The sequence below is a fragment of the Hippocampus bargibanti genome, linkage group LG01 (genome assembly GCF_051943395.1).
Source record: "Hippocampus bargibanti isolate YZ-2025 linkage group LG01, ASM5194339v1, whole genome shotgun sequence".
NCBI lineage: Eukaryota > Metazoa > Chordata > Actinopteri > Syngnathiformes > Syngnathidae > Hippocampus > Hippocampus bargibanti.
The window spans coordinates 35,928,726-35,952,124 of record NC_142734.1 but is presented as its reverse complement, the minus strand read 5'-3'; the positions used below and the strand labels follow the sequence as shown (position 1 = coordinate 35,952,124).

General features: G+C 41.1%; 1 protein-coding gene across 2 annotated transcripts in view; it reads left to right on the top strand.

Moving 5' to 3' along the window:
- Positions 1–1,021: 1,021 nt before the first annotated feature.
- The window catches only part of lamb2l (laminin, beta 2-like), a 40,348-nt gene continuing 17,970 nt past the window's right edge, over positions 1,022–23,399 (top strand). Inside the window, exons 1-14 of one of the 2 annotated variants that reach the window (XM_089014151.1) lie at positions 1,022–1,158; positions 12,854–12,935; positions 15,866–16,035; positions 18,144–18,279; positions 18,407–18,480; positions 19,166–19,354; positions 19,446–19,509; positions 19,638–19,840; positions 20,675–20,795; positions 21,034–21,222; positions 21,356–21,535; positions 21,676–21,788; positions 21,893–21,972; positions 23,148–23,304. In XM_089014151.1, coding sequence (XP_088870277.1) covers positions 12,890–12,935; positions 15,866–16,035; positions 18,144–18,279; positions 18,407–18,480; positions 19,166–19,354; positions 19,446–19,509; positions 19,638–19,840; positions 20,675–20,795; positions 21,034–21,222; positions 21,356–21,535; positions 21,676–21,788; positions 21,893–21,972; positions 23,148–23,304 — 1,722 coding nt within the window. In that variant the 5' untranslated portion in view covers positions 1,022–1,158; positions 12,854–12,889. Of the gene's footprint in view, positions 1,159–9,699; positions 9,800–12,853; positions 12,936–15,865; positions 16,036–18,143; positions 18,280–18,406; positions 18,481–19,165; positions 19,355–19,445; positions 19,510–19,637; positions 19,841–20,674; positions 20,796–21,033; positions 21,223–21,355; positions 21,536–21,675; positions 21,789–21,892; positions 21,973–23,147; positions 23,305–23,399 lie in introns of those variants that run through there. The other variant, XM_089014142.1, reaches the window with a different exon arrangement.

Here is a 23,399-nt window from a genome sequence, read left to right as displayed (position 1 = left end):
CGAACTATTTTTCGGGATACACATGGAGTGCCACAATGAGTGATGTGTCGTTCGCGAACGAGCCCGTTCTCCTAACAACAAAATGGCAGCCGACTGTTTTTGTCCTCTATTCCCCGTACCCAGGTTTTGGATAAAGCCACGTGATTGGTCAAGAACGCAGCAGTGAGGAAGGTGGCTTAAACATTAAAGAGACAGGCAGACGACAGGGAGAGAGTTTCAACTTTGAAGTTCAAAGGCAGAGTGCAGAATGCAAGGTTAATCAGGCTCAGCAAACAACCAGCACAAGCCGTCTGTACACTTGATGCAAAAAGCTATCAACCCAGCTAAACAGAACACAATTAATGATGAACTAGATACAATTATCACAGTGAAAGTACCTACAAGGAATCATTCCTCAAGCTGGTGAAAGAAGCTTACGTTCCTCATCAAGTGTTTAATGCTGATGAAACCGGCCACTCCATTCCATCAAGCCATCAACGACCATCACAAAGGTAAATAAAACGACTTTATTATACAGTACAGTTTATTTCTTTAATTATAATACCACAGCACATTTATTATACATAAAATAAGGTATATTTTGTGTAGTTTTAAGGTTTAGAAAATTAGAAAGTAGAAAATTATGTTTTATGGGGACCTGGGAACGGATTATTCTCATTTTAATGGTTTCCTATGGGAAATGATTTTTTTGGGATACACACTTTTCGCCCTACACACTCTGTCTGGGAAGCAATTAAGTTCATAAGCCAATGTATCACTGTAACTTACATTGCATGCATATGTACTGTATAAAGCCATATGTGCATATGAAATTGCATTTTTATTGCCATTTTCATTTGTGAAGGCGAGTAAAGTGTAGGGCTTCCCTTCCTTCCTCCCAAAACATTCCTGAAATACAGTATGAGTAATATTTACCTGAAGCAGTGGGCGCGGCTTGAGTATTGGTTGGATTCCAACACTTGAGGGGGGGCCAACCTGCGTCTCTCTTCCAGCAAGCGACACACTGCAACAAGCGAACGTTGGCCCTCCTGCTTTCCCCCCTCGCCACGCCTCTGCCGGCCGGAGCCGTCCGACGACGCATCAGGAGCTCCCGCAGTGCAAATGTTGGAGTGAATAGAGGAGACCCAGGACCAAGGTGCTTGGAAAAGCAAAGAGCAGGTGAGAAAATGAACGATGCATTCGAAACCTCCGCCATAAAATGAGCCATTTTGAAATGTCATACTATACTGAATGTGACAGTGATTACTTTATGATATAAGGGTGACTTAATATCGAATATTGTACCGTCTGTTTCTATATTATATTGAAGTCATTTTGTACTTGTTTTGTGGGGGATTTTAATTAAGTTTTAGCGTTCCTTACAGTGCTTCGAGTTAATTTATGTTGTTTGCTCCTGTTTATATCGAGTCGAGACGTTACAGTATAGAATGCACGTGCAGTTGTAGCTGTATAAAATACAACATTCGTTAAGTCCATCTTAAAGTTGGCACTTTTGACGTTAAAAAAATAACAAGATGACAGATAAAAATAGTACAAGAGTTATTGGTGACTTTATCAGGCTTGCCCAACATTTTATTTAACCTGTATTTTCCTAGTCAATTTGTTGTTTGGGAGTCACGCGTGTTACCTGTTTTGGAACGAAATGCAGCCTTCCTGTACGGAGTTTGCATGTTCAGGTCCTGTAATTCATACAGGGGTTTTCTCCAGGACGTCGAGCCATGCCTTCTCCCAAAATATTCATGTTTGTTTCATGTGAATGAACCGAATATAGAATGAATAGAATCTAATTCTGAAATGACCTGCCACTGAACATTCGGCAAGCCCCCTCGCTGCCCCGTCGTGAAAACCCGTCTTAAAAACTCACTTGTACTCTTTAGCATTTGATTCAGACCTGATCTTAGTTTTGCTTTCTATCTTTGTGACTGTTTTATTTCCTGTATATGATAGTTGCTCATGTTAAGCGCTTTGTTCAAGCTTCAGCTGTTGTTAAAGCGCTATGTAAATCAATCAGTATTGTATTGTATGTATAGAAGAGTCAAAATTGTTTACAGGTGGAAATGTAAATGGGAATGACTATTGGTTTTCACTCCAGATTTTTTGAGAGACTTGTGACCAGGGGTGAAAATATATTTGATTGACACTCTCAGTGAGATATTCGTGTTATGTTCTACAATGTTCTTGTCATTATTGCCATTGTATTTTTTTTTTTGTGGATGTGCTTGAAATTTAGAGAGTTCTTTTAATTTGTAAACAAAAATGAAAAGGACAGTAAAACGCCTCTCATGTCCAATACTTTACCTTCGCATTGACCAAATATTGGCATGTGTGAAATGAGAGTTGGGGTGAGCAGGTGAAATTTTCTAAGATTTATGTGAGCTTGGCGGTTGATTCGTGGCTGCAAGGCAGTTTTTGTTCCTTTTTTTTGACACACATTCCTGCCAGATTACTAGCGGCACAGATTAATGGAGAGACAGGCTCAAATTTTCTCCTTGAATGGGAGTCAAATACACACCGTTGCATTATTTGTTTTAAGATATAACTTAATAAAAAATTCCTTTGAATTCAACTTTCTTGACTTTTCGACATATCCAGATATCATACCGATAAGAAGGAAGTCACAAAGTCCAACGAATAACATTGTAATACAAAGCAGGAACAAAAATCATGTAATGTGGATGGGGGGAACAAGTTGAACAACAATGAGAATGAATAGAGTTGTAGTTGTCCTCATTATTATTTTACAAATCTGATGTCAAAATTCTTACACATATGTAAACCGCCCGACACCACCAGCTGAAACGAATTAATCCAGCAAATATGAAATATCTGTTAAAAAAGGCTTTTTCTTATACTGACAGATTTTCTATCTTCTCAAAATGTTAACCTTAAAGGATAACCGACGCCTCCGGACAAGTTGTGTCCATAATTTGTCAAATGGCTTCTACTGAGCGTATTTTACAAAGATTCCACCGCATATATAGCTATATTTTACGTTTTAAGACTCGCGCTGAATATTCAGGAAGTCTTATTTTCGAGTTGATTCCTGACGTGACGTCACGGAGGGAACGCCCCTGACCGAGAAAGCGACACACAATGCATTTTGCGGTACTTTGTTTGGTCTGAAAACTTCGTGTTGATGGCGAAATTAGAAGGAAAACACATACATAACGCGATGGTGAATCGTTATGTGTTGCACCAAGACTACTATTTGATATTCGCTGACACAAATTCCCAGCAGACAAATCAGCTCATTTCCAACGGAGCTTTGGCGCCATCTTCTGCATTTTCTGGGTGCTACATTTCTGTCATTGAGGGCTTGAATTGATCTGGGAAGACTCCTTTAATCGATTGCAAACATTTATGCTTTCCTCTTCAGAACTATTTGAATCGTATTCATAACTGGATGAGTAACAAGAAAGCATCTTCTCCGAATCTGAACTCCGTGAGCCCATTGTTTTGTTTCTTGAGCAAGGCAATCCCCAGTTTCGAGCTGATTTGCGGCAGATTTTGGACACTTTAACTCATTTTTATTGGTGTTTTGCATTTGACTAAAAATATCATCCTGCATGTTTTGGGTATATTAGATGCTATAAAACGTTTTTCTGATGTCAATTAGGAAACAAAAAAAATGGTGTCGGTTGTCCTTTAAAGTTGATTTTTCTTCACAAATATTTTATTTCCAATCTATTTTACCTATTTTATTCAATAAATTGATGATTGACTCTTTGACGCGAATGACATATTTACTCTCTCGTTTATATCACATTTTAACTTGTTTCTGAAAATGTGATGCCTTTAGTCTCATAGTATTATCTTGTTTTCTTATTTTGTGTGCATCAATGTGTGTGTGTTCATGTGTCTTTGGAGGTGCATGTTCCCAAGGTCTTTGGAGGGCTTAGTCTAGTTTTAATCAGCTCAAGGACCTGGCCCTGCACCCCGCTGCTGAGATCAACTCTAACCTGAAGGGTTAAGAGGATCCACGAGAAGCTCATAACTTCCAATTGTTGAGTATGAGAGAGTGATTAGTTTCTTCTTTTCCCTGCTTCATTCGCATTTGAGTGTAGACCACACAGTAACGGTATAACGGTTTCTAAATATGCACCTGATGTGTATCATTTCTTTTAATGTCAAGCGTTAGTCAAATGCAAAAAAAAAAAAATCATGGCTAATTTGCATTTGATAAAAAGTGATGACACATACAGTACGGTATATTGTAGCTTCTTGTTAGTTAGCTAGTGGCGGTCACAAACAGCCTGGAATGAACATCATTATCAATTCACCTGTGTATATTTATTTGAATGTTGCTGAAGCAAATCCGTACTTGTGAGGCAACATGGCATGCACTACTTCTCTGCGGCCAGTAGAGGTGCTGTTGATTTAGTCTCAATTATTTGCAGTTTATATCGATATAAAATGTCATAGTGTGTTTTTTACCTTTTGGCTTTGTCCTTTTTTGTACTCTACGTGTGAACTGGAAGCTTGTGTGTGCAGGCTGAGAGCGCTCATAATTATACCTTCCGATAGAAATCGGATTCATTCCTTTCTTTTTCATGTCGGTGGCTCCTCTTGTAGATTTGTCTCCTTTCATCCAGTGTGGAAATCATTCTTACAGACAAGTGACAAGTAAATTGGTGCAAACTAATTATAGTCTACAGCAGTAGTCGGGAACCTTTTTTGACTAAGATAGCCATAAAAGTAAAATATTTAGAGATGTTTTTCAGTGACAGCCATACATACACACACACACAGTACAAAATATAGCACTGAAGCAACTTCTGAATGAACGTATCTGGTTCATAAGTTGGGGAGTGTCTGTATTTATTTCCTCCCTATGTTGCGACACACTAGTCTATCCTTTGGGTTACGCTCGGATCTGTGTTGGCGTATTCAGAATTTCACAGTGGTGTCACTTTACTGTTCTTATGCTCTTTGTCTTGGTCACTTGCTCAGCGGTAGATATGACTTGACACACCCTGCCGTGGGTTACTTTTTAACTTGGAACACTTTGAGGCACCTGAATTCTTCTTTGCTGCATAATGTCGGCAGAATTAACATGATCTTGATGGTTGCTGCGTGAGCTCGTCAATGGTTTTCTCGTGCGACGAACCAGCTAGCGGTTCATTGTCATTTTTATTCCTGAAGTTTTAAAGGACAACCGACACCACTTTTTTGTTTCCTAACTGACATCCGAAAAACGTTTTATAGCATCTAAAATACCCCAAACACACAGGATGATATTTTTAGTTAAATGCAAAACACCAATAAAAATTACTTAGTGTCCAAAATTTTGATCTGATTCTGATTCTGAAAAACTACTTCAAATTGAATCTGGAAGTGGCCAGTTTCAAAAGGTCCCGCCCCCTCGTTCGTGATGTCACGCCAAGACGTCTTGCCTTGAGAAATCAAAACAATTGCTTCAGATTCGGAGCAGATACTTTCTTGTTCCTCATACAGTTATGAATATGATTCAAATAGTTCTGAAGAGGAAAGCATACATGTTTGCAATCGATTAAAGAAGTCCCCCCCGTATTATTCCGTGTCATTTTGAGGCATCCGGACAGAAATGTAGCATCCCAGAAAATGCAGAAGATGGCGCCAAAGGTCAGTTGGAAATGGGCTGATTTGTCTGCTGGGAATTTCTGTCAGCGGATATCAAATAGTTGTCTTGGTGCAACACACAACGATTCACCATGGCGTTATGTATGTGTTTTCTTTCTAATTTCGCCATCAACACGGATCAACATGAAGTTTTCAGACCAAACAAAGTACCGCAAAATGCATTGTTTGTCCTTTCTCGGTCAGGGACGTTCCTTCCGTGACGTGACGTCAGGAATCGTCACCAACTCAAAAACAAGACTTGCGGAATATTCAGCGTGAGCGTTAAAACGTAAAATATAGCAATATGCGGTGGAATCTTTGTAAAATACGCTCAGTAGAAGTCATTTGAAGCCATTTTACAAATTATGGACACAACTTGTCCGCAGGCGTCGGTTGTCCTTGAAAGCCTTGTGCTATTTGAGAGCGCCCCACACGAACACTTAGTTGACATTGCTTCATAAGTAACGCAGACTTCCTCTATGAGCTCATCACAGTGATCTGGTCCCATTTCTAGCCATGCCTCTTTTGTACAGCACCTTTATCATTCAGGATTCTTTGACAACATCTTTACCTTTATATTGCTGCCAGCTGCGCTTGCGTAGCCCTTGATTTCCGATGTGTACGCAAGTTCATACAGGCACAAGCGAACAGAGGAAGGCTTATCATGTTTTTTATGATACGGGAGCCTGGGATTGTTTGGGCTGGAGTTCCAAGATTTCTTGGCTTTGTCTCGCCTCCGCACCAACTTTGCAGAGGCGCCGTGAACTTTCTGCTGGCTCTTCTTATCTCCTCTTGATGCAACCGCTGGCTGTTTGGCAAGGTCGCCTTTTTGGGATAGTCGGGTGTAGTTGTTACTTTCTGAGGCGGATGGAATTGCGAGCAGGAAAAAAGCTTTTGTGAATTTAGCAACACTGACTCCATTGTAAACTAGCTACTCTCTGCTCGCCGTGATGTACGTTGGTACAAACAGTGCACATTTGCGGGGACACGCTCTGAAATACAAAAGCTGCCCAAAACGTTCATTCAAAACATTGTTTTTGAAAAATAAAGCTAAAGGAATTGATAAAAGTGAATAATTGGCCACCCTTACACCTAGATGGGCACGTTGTCTTGAAATGAACCTGAGCCGATGGCGGCACACACTCGTGCATCATCATGAATAGTCATAATGATCCAATGTCATCTAATGTACTCGGATAATCGTCAGGTTTCTAATCTTTGAGCATTCCCCTGAAAACCATCGATGAAAAGGTTTCTTCAGCCGTCTTCTGTACTTCTTTGAAGGTGTCGGATGTTTCGCTTCTTATCCAAGAAGCTTCGTCAGCAAACTAAAGTCTTACTGGTAGTTTCGCCCCTATATATATATATATATATATATATCCCTACTGTCCAGACGTGGACAGTCCGGCAGAGTCCGGCACCGCCACGTCTGGACAAACGGCTGAAGAAACCTTTTCATCGATGGGCCGTTCCCGCACGACTGAGAGCCTCCACAGACGCATTCCCCTGAAGTTCGAATCTGCCATGAACTCGTTCCAATTTCTGCTCTCTGCGCCTCGCCATCTCCTCCCTTAACAGAGAGCGAAGGTCACATCAGCAGAGTGAATGTAAAAGCTGCTTTGTTCTCTCATGCACTTGTTGTTTTGTTGGCCGGCCCCAATCACACACATGCATGCACATTGCCCCCACACACACAGACACTGGTACGCTTCCTCATTTGCTCGTCGTCTCTTCAGTTCCGCCAGTCAAAGTCTTTTGGCCTTCAAAGTTCCTGGATATGGTCCAAGGTGTGTTCGCTCCAGCTCTTCTTGACATAGTAATTATGAGCATGCTGTGAGTGAGTGTATGCCAAGGCCATGACCACACAAGAATTGTACACAATTTGTACTTTCCACCCCTACGCACTTTCCTGGTGCCTCAGGTCCGTTGACCAGACATTATTCGTTGGGCCAAAAACTAAACGGAGGCTCAGAGGGGATGGAGCCTTTTCCGTTGCTGGTGGTCCCACTCTCTGGAATGAATGACCTGCCACTGAACACCCTCGTTGCCCATCTTTAAAACCCGACTCAAACTCACTTGCACTCCCCGGCATTTGACTCAGCATGATTCCGACTTGATCTTTGTTTTACTCCCTGGTGCTTTCTACTATCTTTGTGACTGCTTTATTTCCTGCACATGATAGTTGTCAATGTTAAGCGCTTTGTTACAGCTTCAGCTGTTGTTAAAACGTGATATAAATCAATATGTATTGTATTGTATTTTGTACTTGGTTGACTGCATATTTAACGATGACATTTCGGGACAAGTGGTTAATGAGACCTCCCCTCAGCCGGAATTCAAAAAGCAATTTCAAAACATTGAGATAATGAAATAAAAAATAATACAAAACAAACTACAATTGAAGCAAAAATGCCCTTTTGTTTGCATCATTGTCAGTTAGTAGTAGACATTGGCTTTTGGGTTAATTTAAATATATAAAGTTGGTATTTTAACGACTTGGCTACACAGGAGTGATTGGGGAATGTAGCTTGTTTGGAGAGAAAAAAAACTAATACAAAAACTAATAAAAGTGCCACTCAATTGAAGCATCAAAAATAATTAGGACTAAAATCGAACAAACCTGCTCTTAAAACCAACTGCATTTAAACAACAAAACTCAACATGAAATTAAAATCTGAAACCTTTACAGCCCTAATATGTCCATATACTGAAAATGTGTTTCTTACTTCCGTTGATCAATTTTGTTAATGTGCCTCCTTTGGAAAATCACTTCTGATTTGCAAGTCATTCAAACGCTAATGCACCTGTTGTCGTGCATTGTCACACGTACAGTTTTCTTGATGAAACGGTTTTGCACATTTACATTTGTATACAGTATACAGTTGACATTTTTATTTTGTTATGCTTAGAATATTTTGTTTTCTATCCTTTCACCCCCTCCCCCCAACCCCATCCCCTTTCAAATTGCTGCTGTGGACTGCAAATTTCCCCATTGTGGGACGAATAATAGTTTTCTGATTCTGATACAGTGAGACCTCAACTTACAAACACCTCAACTTACAAAGTTTTTGTCTTACAAACGTCAAATTTATGAAAATTAAACCTTATAATAAGCACCATTTTCATAATACACACCCACCACGGCTGGCGGAGTGATCTTCGGCGGAAGCACACGACCGAACAGCACCACAGGTTAAGTTACCAACAGTCCGTATGGAAGGTGACTCTCCTTCCATAAGCCATCAACGACCATCAAAAAGGTCAATAAAACTTTATTTTACAGCACAGTTTATTTCTTTAATTACATTCGTCATGTAATGCGCCTCTCTTTCCAAACAGCAATTCCCTTTGACCTTCGACCTCCAACACCATTCCATCAAGCCATAAATGACCATCACAAATGTAAATAAAGTGACTTTATGATACAATTCAGTGTATTTCTTTCATTACAACACAATAGCGTATTTATTATACATAGAATAAGATATGTCGTGTGTAGTTTTAAGGCTTATTTAGTTGAAAAGTATATTTTATGGAAAGCCGTGAACGGATTATTCCCATTTTAATGGTTTCCGATGGGAATTTTTTTTTTTGAGATACACACTTTTCGACTTACACACTCTGTCTGGGAACCAAGTAAGTTGAGGTCTCACTGTACTTGACAGGTCAAAATGTTTCTCTAAATGGAAATATGACACTTGAAATAAATTCCACAGCATGCATATGGACATTGTCTAAATGTCCCCCTTTGTCCATTCCACCCCCTTGCTGGTCATTCTCTCTGTGGCCTTTCCGGCCCGCTCTCTACCTCCTTTGCCTCTTCACTCTCCCTGCTAGTCCAGAAGAAAGAGGTGGTGCATTCCAACAGCCTGGAGACCGTTCCCCTCTTTCAAGCGGTGGCCCGCGGAGTGACAGTGTCATTAGAATAATAATAGCTGTCCATTCACCCCAGTGCCCCAGTGATGAGGCAGCCGGCCGGAGAAAACCAGGGAGGGCGAGCTGAAGGGCGGAGACAAACTCCCATTGGCCCTCGGATTTCCCTCTGTTTTTACACCACCGCCGGGCGCCGCTTGCACCCTCGAGTTTGTTTTACACTTTCTGCTGCATCACATGTGCATGCACGCGTAAATGCACACAGCAGGGGCTGTACATGGCAGAGACCGGCATTAAAAGACGCTTCAAAATTGTGCAGAGACCAAACGTGAGTACGAATGACTTGGGAGCACTCACGATGACTTTTTTTGGGGGAGTTGTTTGGTTCATCGCTTATTTTTAAAAGCTCTTCTGCTGTGACTGGAGATTGGCGGTGGAGCATCATCATTGTAGCTCCACTCGAGCTGAACTGTAACTATAACTGTTGGTTAAATTGTAACAAAAGTGAAGTGGTGCTGATGTCATTTGCGTCATTAAGAGTGACCTGATTTTTTTTATGAACACTGATGACCTATTGGTCATCCAGTACGGTGTAAAACGTGTCTGATTTACTGCTTTTATTAATGTGTTGTTTCATGGCCATTCGTCAGAATAGTCATGATGACAAAATCAGGACTTGAAGTATATCTGGCATAGCAGCGTCATTCTTTCCGCATGCAAGAATATACCATCCGAGCGCTGGTATTGCTCTATATTTTGTTGTCAGAGCTCGAACACATCCGTGCTCAAGTTTGTGTGGCCATATCAGTGTACAGAACATAAGCAGGAATAGGAACCAACCTCTGGCAAATCGAGTTCGAATCTCATTGATATACCGTCCGTTGCCACTAGGGTGCAGAGTTAGGTAGTACAGGACTCTCCTCTTCTTTTCCTTTCGGCTTTCTCTTGTCGGGGTCGCCACTGCGAATCAGTGTCCTCCATCTTTAGAGGTTTGATCCACATGTTTGTTTTGGCCGAGCTTTTACATCGGATGCCCTTCCTGACACAACCCTCTGTATTTATCCGGGCTTGGGACCGGCACAAGCAGACTTATGTCCCTTTGTGGCTACAGAACAAGCAACTTACTCAGTAAAAGGCCCCCATACACAAAATGCTCAGGAGATATCCATTATCACTTGTAAAAATGAAGGCTGTGTGACAGGAGACTCTGAGAATTGCTAAATGCTCCAATTGTGAATATGAACAGTCCAAGTGATGACAGACACTAATATATTCAAATAATTGAGACAGTGTACTCATATATAGTCATTGATCTCTATCCAAAGTGTGCTTTTATTAGAGTAAACTCCCTTTCATGTCATTTATTCTTTCCTGTCACCACAATGATTTGGCTTGGAGGTCACGTTGGTGTGTGCCGTGAAACATGCTTGTTCTCGCCTGTCAATTTGTATTTCCACACATGCGCACACATATTCTATCCTATTCAGTGTGGACGCCCCTGTGTTTGCAGAGACTATGCACACAAGAGGCCCTTTGCTCATAACTCAGGCGAGATGCACGTCACTTCAATGTAATGCATGATTACAAAATTAACATTTACGTTTTATCGCAATCAAAAAATAAATGTAGCCCATAACAACACTTGTTGATGATCTTTTGCTACGAAACCAGAAAGAGAATATAGCATCCCGCACAATGATATCTTTCACCAGATGGCCAAAGTGAACAATATTTGAACACTCCCTTTTGAGCACTGCGGCAATACAACAACAAACTAATCTTCAGCATTTAAAAAAAAGAGCTTTCAAGCTATCTAAACTAATACAACAACAATAAGATCGCAGCTCCATTGCTTGTCCTCATCCCAGATGATATCGGAACGTTGCACCTGGAAGGGTTTAATTACAGTAACGTAACAACAGTCTTGCTAACCCGCCAGAGCGGTTCTGTACCCAAATAATAGCAAGTCGTGAAATAATACGAATAGTTCTATGCAGTATTCAAACAGGGTGTAAGATCTTGAAGTCATCGGTTTTAAAGAATTTAAAGAAACACGATGAAGCTGCATTCAGCTGTTATGCTGCTTACAACTTTCAGAAGAAAAATCAGCCCTGAATTAAAAGGCTGTGGTCATATGTTTAAAGGACAACCGACGCCGCCGGACAAGTTGTGTCCCTAATTTGTAAAATCACTTCAAATGACATCGACTGAGCGTATTTTACAAAGATTCCACCATATATAGCTATATTTTATGTTTTAAGACTCACGCTGAATATTCAGGAAGTCTTGTTTTTGAGTTGGTAACGATTCCTGACGTCACGTCACGGAAGGAACGCCCCTGACCGAGAAAGCGACACACAGTGCATTTTGCGGTACTTTGTTTGGTCTGAAAACTTTGTGCTGATCCATGTTGATGGCGAAATTAGAAGGAAAACATAAATAACGCCATGGTGAATCGTTGTGTGTTGCACCAAGACTACTATTTGATACTAGTTGACACAAATTCCCAGCAGACAAATCAGCCCATTTCCAACAGAGCTTGGGCGCCATTTTCTGGGTGCTACATTTCTGTCCAGATGCCTCAAAATGACACGGAATAACTTCTCTAATCGATTGCAAACATGTATGCTTTCCTCGTTGTACTAAGTTCATCCTGTCTACTTGATATCTAATGTTAAGCAGATTGTTTACTTACATACAGTGTCAGTGTTAGGTATTTGAACACCTACACTGTCTGTAAGTAAAGAATCTGCTTAACATTATGTATGCTTTCCTCTTCAGAACTATTTGAATCATATTCATAACTGGATGAGTAACAAGAAAGCATCTTCTCCGAATCTGAAGCCATTGTTTTGATTCTCGAGCAAGGCAAGACGTCTTGTTGTGACGTCACGAACAAGGGGGCGGGACCTTCTGAAACTGGCCACTTCCGGGTACAATTTGAAGTAGTTTTTGGACACTTTTAAGTCATTTTTATTGGTGTTTTGCATTTGACTAAAAATATCATCCTGCATGTTTTGGGTATTTTAGATGCTATCAAACATTTTTCTGATGTCAGTTAGGAAATAAAAAAGCGGTGTCGGTTGTCCTTTAATTGAAACGCTTTTGCCTTCGAAAAAATATGCTGGTGAGGGTTTTTCCACTTTGTAAATCATTGCTGTGGAGGCCATTGTTTAATGTATTTTAGGAATAATTCATGAATCATCACAGAGTAGGTATCTATGAAGGTGTTTGGCTTTGTCAGAAGTGAAAGTACAACTTCTCCCATCCTTATAAATAGACCACATATCTAAGGTGTATTCTATGCTGCGTCCCAAACCCGAGATTGCCTTGATATTGTTACCATAAGGTAAAATGTATTTGTTTCTGTCTTTGTCGTCAGATCCAGATTATTTATCTGCTCTTTGCATGCCCAGTGATGCCGACGACTCCCATGGCTTTGTGCGTGATACTCTTCGTTCTGGGTGAGTAGAATGCACGCTTCAGGTTAAACATGGTTTAAGTTAAACTTTAGGAAGTTGCAATGTTGTTGTTTGACTTTTCATAACTGATTTTAAACAATTTGTGGATCAGTGAGATACTTTGCTCTTGTCTGCTATTTCTTTTTGGCTTTTCTGTGCAAGTAAGATGTTGAGGTAAAATACCCTTTATACTACTTTCTGTATTACCTGTGACCCAATGTGTAAGTGACTTCGAATTTACCAGTAGTTTCTTATCAGAATCAGAAAACCTTTATTCGTCCCACAATGGGGAAATTTGCAGTCCACAGCAGCAAATTGAAAGGGGATGGGTGATGAATCATTTACAGTCTATGAATCAATACAAATGTTTAATTTCTGTATTGATGTCTCACCGCACGACTCTTGCAAACGATTGCACGAATCACTGGCTGACTTCACGAGTGTTTACATTCCTACAAGCTTACCTGCAAAGAAAGTATTGCAAAGGTGTTTTGGCATCCATTGATGGGCCACACTCACAGCTGGAATGTTTCCGTTAATGAATAACATTTTCCATCCTGTCCCTGCATTCCTGCCATAGTGCCGTATGCCGGTAGGAAATTTGATGCTTTAGGCTGCGTTTACCTGTCATTCTTCTACTTGTTGGTGTACGTATGTGTGTATGTATGAAGTAGAAGTATTGCCTCATCCTCCTCTCTAATAACACACTTTTAAACCAGATGTCAATGATCTTATTGTTCTAAAAGGCATGTCTTGGTCCTTTTCCTGAGTTCTTTGGAACTCTCAATATCTATGTTTGTAGTTTTATACTTGAGTGTCAAGTTTTAGAACCGGTGTCAGAAAATGGAACTGTATAGTGCCACTTGACGACGATACTAGTGCAGCGTGTTCTACTGGAAACAAATTCCTTGTGTGTTCTACATACTTGGCAATAAAGATGATTCTGATTCTGAGAAAAGATGAATACACGTTTCCAGTCTTCTCTGCCACATCTTAATGCACTCCTGAATCCTCAAAAGGAAAAGACATAATTTTTTGACCTGGGGTATGTGCTTCCCAAAAATTACAATTTTTAACTTGTAAAACTTTACAGTTACATGGGGTAATACTGTCAGAGAGAAGGAGGAAGTGTGGGATTATAAACATATGCACGTACTGAGCCATGCAAATGGAAGCTAATTTTATTTTGTTGAATCATGAAATGTGACAAATTATGATCAATTGTGTCAATATAAATGATTTGCCCAATGGAGAGTCTGACTCTGAAATTATCTGTGAAAATAAATCAGTATTCTTCCAGTGGAAGCTGATGCAAGTTAAGTAAGTAAGTCTAAGTTTGCTTGTAAAAGAATAAATAAAGCACAAGCCAGGGAGGGAAAATTACATAAAAAAATCAAAACTCAATTTTGAACAATGTCATGGTCATGGTGGCAAAATCCTAAAACCTGTAACCTGTTTTTTTTCTTGAAAGCAAGGGGATTCATTTCAAGGGAATATCGTACATGTACATTATCCGATATCTCTGAAAAACACAATGTGAAGACTTTCTGAAATATGACAAGAAGAATTCCAAATTGACATGAAGTCGAGTTAACATCAGACGTTTCTGATTGAAATATTTACTTTTTTTTTTTGTTTGTCAAGTGGAAGTTCAACAATACGCATTGATCCGTCCCAAACTTTGCGAGCTAGCCTCAACTTGTTGCAGCTCTGTTATTTTTCTGTCGATCAACATGTTGAAAAGACCCCATACATCACTGTCAACCTCACTCAGCTGTCATTTCGTTTGCTGTTTACACTGTCATTCTGCAACCAGGGCATCTCAGCATTTAGTTCTGCTATGAGTTACCAAAATGTTCTGCGCTGCGCCCTCATGTTGATGAGAAAAGGGATTCAATGATGCAGAGAGAGGATTCACATGAGTCAAAATAAGGGGGGGGGGACCTGATTCACACTAAAGTCCATTAAAACAATTACAATCATGAATATCAGCCTGTGTCCAACATTAATGACATTGTCCGTACTCTTTCAACTCAGTGCAAGAATATTACAAAATGTAATGTCCTGAGATTGCAACACGAAGTTTTCAGACCAAACAAAGTACCCAAAATGCATTGTGTGTCGATTTCTCGGTCAGGGGCGTTCCCTCTGTGACGTCACGTCAGGAATCGTCACCAACTCAAAAACACGACTTCCTGAATATTCAGTGTGAGTCTTAAAAGGTAAAATATAGCTATATGCGGTGGAATATTTGTAAAATACGCTCAGTAGAAGTCATTTGAAACAATTGTACAAATTATGGACACAACTTGTCCTTTAAAGGACAACCGTCTCCGGAGAAGTTGTGTCCATAATTTGTTAAATGGCTTCAAATGACTTCTACTGAGCGTATTTTACAAAGATTCCACCGCACATAGCTATATTTTACGTTTTAAGACTCGCGCTGAATATTCAGAAAGTCTTGTTTTTGAGTTGGTGACGAGTCCGTACGTGACGTCACTAAAGGACCGCCCCTGACCGTAAAAAAGACGCATCGTAGCGGTCCTTCCATCTTATGCTTTCCTCTTCAGAACTATTTGAATCATATTCATAACTGGATGTGTAACAAGAAAGCATATTCTCCGAATCTGAAGCCATTGTTTTGATTCACTAGCAATTTAAGACGTCTTGGTGTGACGTCACGAACTGGGGGCGGGACTTTTTGAAAATGCCCAATTCGCAGCTCAATTTTTATCAGATTTTGGACACTTGAAGTCATTTTTATTGGTGTTTTGCATTTGACTAAAAATATCATACTGCATGTTTTGGCTATTTTAGATGCTATAAAACGTCAGTTAGGAAACAAAAAAGTGACGTGGGTTGTCCTTTAATACCATCTCAAGTGAACAATCTTTGTCTTGTATTTAATTTCACTCATGGTCTTCTGATTGCAGCCTCAAGTGTGTCAGGACAAGAGCTGCCATCAAGCCCGCACGGCTGCACGGATGGCAGCTGCTACCCTGCCACAGGAAACCTTTTGATTGGGCGAGCTGTGAACTTAAGTGCTAGCTCCACTTGTGGACTTGACGGTCCTGAGCACTACTGCATTGTCAGCCATCTCCAGGTGACTTTTTTTTCTTTTGTGAATGCATCCACATCCAAAACATCCTTTTCTTTCATCACCTGTAGTGTCAAAGCAAAGCACATTTGATATGTTGGTGTTTTTTTTTTTTTTTTTTGGGTGTTATCCTGCTCCGTTTGTTCATCGCCATTTTTATTTTTTCCTGGTATGCATGAGTAGGACCTCCACCTACTCTGTCTTTCAGTATTAGTTAGACAAACTGCATGAAGGCTTTTAGTTCAGCTTCAGCCATTGTTGCACATGTTTTGCTCTTTTTTTGCCATCTCTCCAGTTGATTGATTTCTTCCCCCCCCCCCCCCCCCCCAAGAAAAAGATCAGGATCAAGTACGGTATTTTCCAGTGTAATAAGGCGGCACAGACTCATCTTTTGAAGAAAATCAAGGCTTTTGGGTGCACCTTATCCACCGAAAAATACGGTCATGCATTTTTTTGCCCTGGATGTCCCTTCGATCATTCATGGATAATAATACAATTCATTTCTCAGCGCCTTTCACAACTCTCAAGGTCACTTTACAGTCACAGGATGTGTTTCTGTGGGTGAGCAGCGGCAGCCACACGCGCCAGCGTTCCCTCAACCCGGAAGTAACTCAAAAAGATAGAAAGCTAGCTTGCTAATAGACAGCTAGCTAGGTAGCTGTAGAACTAATAGACAGCCAGCTAGATAGCTAGCGAACCAGCCAGATAGCTAATAGATAGCCAATAGATTGATAATAGATAGACAGCTAGCAAGGTAGCCGTATAACTAATAGACAGCCTGCTAGATAGCTAGCGAGTCTGCCAGATAGCGAATAGATAAAAAATGAAATACAGTAAAGTCTCGTTATATCGATATCGGATATATCGATAGTCCTGGTTATATCGATACTATTTCTATGCACGCACGGAGAAAATTACATGCAAACAGGGTCGGATATATCGATAGTCCCGGTTATATCGATATTTTTTCGGACTCCCTTGAATATCGATATAACGAGACTTTACTGTAATACGTTTTCTTGGGCATATCCAGCGTATGGCTTTTGGTTTTTTTTTTTGTTTCTTTCTCGAAATGAGGCTTGACGTGTTTCATCATGGCCGTGCTGTTTACATACATCTGTTTGCACCACAAGTAGATACTTGCAGCTCTATGCCTCCAGGTGAGCTAGGTTTACATGAGACCCCGATTCAGCAGGCCCTTTGCGACTCTCGGGTCAGGATGTGGTAAGAACCTGTCACACCGGGAATCCAGGTGTGGACCTTTGTCCACAACTGCCTGAACTCTCCGTGTTAAAATGTCTCGGAGTTCATTAATCATGTGTGTGTGACAACAGCTTGTCATGAATGATTTCCTTTTCCCGTAAGATCAGATTTCATGGCTGTATCCGAGGAGGGAAGGGTGCATTTCTGGGGTTGTTTGTTGTACATCTAGTTGTACTTATGACCTTTTAAAGAGGCTCCAAGGGCAAGGAAGAAGTGCCAAAAATAGATCCTTACCTCAAAATGCCTCAAGGATCAAGAATTTAAAACAACTTTTTATAGCCTCATTGAATTCAGCAAGCTGTTCACGCTTAAGTAAATGAGGTATTGTTCGTCCCCATCTACTGTGCAGGTTGCGCAAGGTGCTGTAATTTGCCGAAGCGGCAGCTCAGACTTTGATAACACAAGTCGTCATTTTCTTGTAATTTCGCTCATGGAATCAGTATTTCATCACTCAGCCAAATTACCCATTAGTGTCACGATCTGGTTGGCGACCAATGGGTGGCGATGTCGGCCTCACCCATTAAACCTTAGTGTCTTTCCCAGTCATGTTATCAACCTAATCGCTCCTGACACCAACCTAATTAAGAAACCCTTGGCTGGATTCCAGCGTTTCTCTGTGCCAACCTTGTCTCCTCAGATCCCCTCTTCACGGCCCCCCTCTCCAAACGCACTCCTTTGCTGCCCACCTAACCATGCCGCCTTGTTCTCTGTGGGCTCATTCTTTGTCCCGGACTCCAGAGGAGCCTTTCCACTTGCATGCCAACGTTGTTCACCTGCATATTAGCTTTCACATTTGGAGTTGACCTCAGCATTGATTCAAAGTGCGTATGTATTTTTCCCCATCTCAACAGGAGTCTGACAAATGTTTCGAGTGTAACTCCCAGCATCCCTATCATCCGAACCGGCACAGAAACAGCCACCGTATCGAGAATGTGATCTACCTCATGGACAGCAATGGAGACAACACGTGGTGGCAGTCTGCTAACGGTGTGTGTGCAGTTTCAGTTTTGATTACAAGTACTTTGTTATTCCTTCGTAGTAGTTCACACCTGCCTGCGAGGGCGTTTCCGTTTAGCCCACCATGATGTACTTTTGACAGTTGTTTCCGACACAGGAGAGGAAAATGTCAGCATTCGACTCAACCTGGAGGCAGAATTCCACTTCACCCATCTAATTATGAAGTTCAAGGTATATATTCTTGCGGGAATTAGTTCATTTTATGACCTTTTATATGACGTTCCATTGCAAATGCCATGTTATGTGAACTTTGCATACAAATTTTGGATATGAAATGGATGGCTGGATAAATGGAAAATTCTACCCTGATCACATATTTGTCTTTAAAAAAAACAACCAAACAGTTATAGGTCTGTGTAAGCTCTCAGTCGAACAGGAGTGGTCCATCGATGAAAAGGTTTCTTCAGCCATCATCTGTCCTTCTTTGAAGGTGTCGGACGTTTCGCTTCTTATCCAAGATGCTTCTTCAGCGAACTAAAGTTTTACTGGTAGTTTCAGCCCTATATATTTATCCCTACTGTCCGGATGTGCCGGTGCCGGATTCTGCTATGATAGGTCCCTGCTCTCAGGTTGGGAGGAGCAGAGGACTACTCCCTGCGGCTCCACTGATTGCTTCTATTGTCCTGACTGACGAGTGGCCCGATTGCCCTGATTACCAGGGCAAATTTACTTTCATCCATTTGCTGCTGTGAAATGAAAATTTCTCCACTGCCAGACTAATAAAGGCTAATCCAATACAATACAATACAATTTGCCCTCTGACGTAATAGATATATAAATGAATAGGATTTATCAGTTTGACCCTGAGGAATTAAAATGCAGACAAAGTTCAAATCTTTCCTCCTTTCTTCAACAGACTTTCCGCCCTGCAGCTATGATCATCGAGCGTTCGGCCGATTTCGGACGCACGTGGCGCCCCTACCGCTACTTTGCCTCGAATTGCACCAAGACCTTTCACGGTATCCCCTCTAATGGTCTGCGCAGCATCAACGACATTATCTGTGAGGAACGCTACTCTGACATTGAGCCCTCCACGAATGGCGAAGTAAGATGTTGGGGCTCTTCTTCCCACTGCAAAATGCTATGAGATATTTTAGATGACGTCTGACTCTTGTCCTATTTTTCTTTCTCTCAAGGTCATTTATAAAGTGTTGGATCCTGCCATTCACGTGAAAGACCCCTACAGTTTAGACGTTCAAGGTAGCCTAACAGCTACCTCTTAGCATGTAACATTTAGTAACATCTATTGTTTCGACTCAATGATTTTACCTGAAGGTACAATATTGTTTTTTTGCTTCTTAACAATGTTTTACCTTTATCTCTGCTAGAGCTTCTCCGTATCACCAACCTACGCATTAATTTCACAAAATTGAACACACTGGGAGACGACCTTCTAGACAGACGCTCTGACGTCCTCCAAAAATATTACTATGCCATCTATGAGCTGGTAGTCAGAGGAAGCTGCTTCTGCTACGGACACGCATCAGAGTGCGCCCCAGTGCCAGGAGTTGATGCACGAGCAAACGGCATGGTGGGAGTACAATTCTTCTTTTGTTACTTCTGCCAAGATTTGTTTTGTATATCAACCTGATTGCTTTGCTAAACAGCTTTTCTGGTTAATAGAGATTAGAGAATAATATTTAAAAGTTTCATGCTGTTGTATGCTTAGTCAATACTTGTGACTCAATACACAAGTGTAGCACGGGCAACCTGGGGTCAATCAGGTCAATGGACACAGCAATTTAAACAGTCAGCTTTACAGGAGTCATTTACGACTTGGGGAAGTCCATATCACAGGGGTAATTTAGGACTTCAAACTCCTTTTCACAGGAAGAGGTCATTAGCTAGGATACAAACTTATCAGTTCATGGGAAACACAATGTTTTATTGCTTACATCTGTTGGTGCTCAGAACGTCCAGAGGCATGGTATTCTCATCAAGAAAACTGTTTTACTAATGTATCACTAATTTGCATATACTCTCAATAAATAGCTTGGCAGAGGGGCGCAGAATTCAGACGTATGTCATAGATGACTGCGTTTCCAGCCGGCAGTAGGGACGATCTTTCTGGTTCCGAGTCTCGGTCCACAGTGTTTTACTGTCATATCTCTGACAATGGTACATGAGTAGATAAATGAACGTTGTAGTATGCGTAGTGGGATATGCCTTGGGTAGCATGGTGGTGGACTGGTTAATATATCCGCCTCACAGTGCAGGTGTGGAGGGTTCGAATTGATCTTCGGCCTTTCTGTGTGAAGTTTGTATGTTCCCCCGTGCCTGCGTGGGTTTCATTCGGGTCTACTCCCATATTCAACGTATTGGTTTTGCCCTCCTCTGACAGTCACTTGTTTTTCAATCTTCCTAGATCCACGGCCGGTGTGTTTGCAAACACAACACGGAGGGGCTGAATTGTGAGCGTTGCCAAGATTACCACCATGACCTTCCATGGAGACCGGCTGAGGCGCAAAACCCTCACACCTGTCGAGGTAGCTGCACACAAAAAAACTCAGATTTTTCATACCCAATCGAAACAAAGACACCTGCATCATAAAAACAGTGGATGAGCAATGATACATTTTACAGTCTGAGACGAATTTGGCATTTTATGGGTCCAAGATTTTAATTGCATGTTTACGTTGTTGCAGATAAATGTTTCAGGCTTTTGAGAGCTATATTTGTGTGTGAAGGGGGGGAACAGTGATGGGTTGTCTGCTGTTTCTCCAGAGTGTAACTGCAACGGCCACTCAAGTCAGTGTCATTTTGACATGGCGGTGTATTTGGCCACGGGCAACGTTAGCGGAGGAGTGTGTGATGACTGTCTGCATAACACCATGGGACGCAACTGTGAGATGTGCAAACCGTTCTACTATCAAGACCCCAATAGGGATATTAGAGACCCACAGGTTTGTGTTGGTGAGTCAAGCATGGAATTAATGTCGAGACAGATGTGACTGACAGATGCCTGTAATTGCCTTTTTTTATTATTAATTAATGTATTCATTTTAACTTTGACTTCTACTCTTTATTCTTTGTGTGACCCTCAAAGCCTGCGACTGTGATCCGGTGGGCTCAATGGAGGGAGGCGTGTGTGACAGTCATACTGACCCAGACATGGGCATGATCACTGGACAATGTCGCTGCAAAGCTAACGTCAAAGGCTTGCGCTGCGACGACTGTAAGGAGGGTTACTATGGACTCAGTCAAAATGACCCGTTGGGTTGTCAGCGTGCGTATGCCTTTTTTATCATTTACTCACTTTTTTTCAGAAGTATTAAACAAGCAATAAAACCAATTGTTGGAAGATGAATCATATTTTTATTTTTCAATTTGTATCTGTTATTATGATTTTGTTTGTGTGTACATCAGCTTGCAACTGCGATCCTCGTGGCATCATTCTGATGGGAGCACCGTGTGATCAGATCAGCGGCGACTGTTCCTGTAAAAGATATGTCACTGGTCGCTACTGCAACCAGTGTCTGGTTAGTACATCCGTTTGAACTTGACATTCTATAAAATTGGCTGTATGTTAAAGCTGTCAGTGTTCATCTTTGTTAAAAAAAACGTTTTAAATCTGTCTTTGTAGCCTGAATACTGGGGTCTCAGTAATGACTTGGCTGGTTGTCGACAATGTGACTGTGACTTTGGTGGAGCCATTAACAATAGGTATACTTCCTCCAAAATCTGTGCCTTGAGAGTAATTGATTGAAGATTGTATATGTTTTGTGTGTTCATATTATTATTGCGGCACGGCGGACTGTGCAGATGTGGAATGTTCAAGACAGTAAAGTCTCGTTGTATCAATATTCTGGGGAGTCGGAAAAAATATCAATATAACCGGACTATCGATATATCCGATCATGCGCCAAACTGCATTAAAAGTGGGCAATAAATGGGGGATCTTTGATATGGCATGTCATTTTCTCCTTGAGTTCATGGATTGCTTATCTAGCATGCTTTTGTACTCTAGTAAAGTGAAACATAAACTTATGCATGACAATTTCCTTTCTAAAATTCAGCCGATGCAAAATCCTCATGTTGTTCTATACACACGAGAGAAACCACGAACGCCAGCATGTACATACGTATGAAAAACAGTGATTATTGCAAGCGATTAAAAGATGTCTGAATACAACACAATTAAATACATGTATGGATAACAAAAAACTGCAACGTTTACATTACTTATGTTGATAAAGTATTCTGCGGCACGTCGCACTCTTTCGCAATTCTTGTCCTCCACAGCCACTATTGCCTTGTACTTGGTTCCGATATCACAATTCTTACGTTTCCCCATGGTTGAAATTGGTGTTGAACAACTGTATATAATAAGACTACAGTATGTTTCAGATGCTATTGCAGCAGTAATGAAAGATGTGAGCTCTGCTACACGAAAGCTGGTCACGTGACCAACAGTGTTACAGATACAGATTTCCTTAAGCAAATATCGATTTGGCTTGAAGCTGCTTTTGTATCGATAGAAGCAGATCAAATTGGCTGGCGGGAGATGAAAAGGGCATCGTAGTAACCGGATTATCGTAATAACCGGGTATCGTACGAACCGGAACTAATTATATCATAAAAGGCTATAAATTTGCCGGGAAATGAAAATAATATCGTAATAAGCAGTACTATCGATATAACCGATATCGATATAACGAGACTTTACTGTACCTCCAGCCTTCCTGTTTGGAGTTTGCATGTTCTCCCCGTGCCTACGTGGGTTTTTTTCTGGTTACCTGCCCAAAACATGTATGGCAGGTTAATTGAATTGTGAGGATAAGTGGATTAAAAAATGATGGTGCTGGCAGCATTATCATTATTATTTTTTTTTGTTGAAGGTGCATGATGGAGAATGGACAGTGTGACTGCAGAAGCCATCTGATTGGCCGACAGTGTTCTGAGGTGCAGCCTGGGTATTTCTGCGCCCCGCTAGACTTCTACAAATATGAGGCTGAAGGGGCTACTGGACACTCGCCCATCGATTCAGCTCTACCTGTGAGGAAAACTCTTTTCAATGTTCTATTTATTGATTGATGGATGTATTACTGCATTGCACATCAGATTTTAAAGATGTTTAAACATGGTCCAAC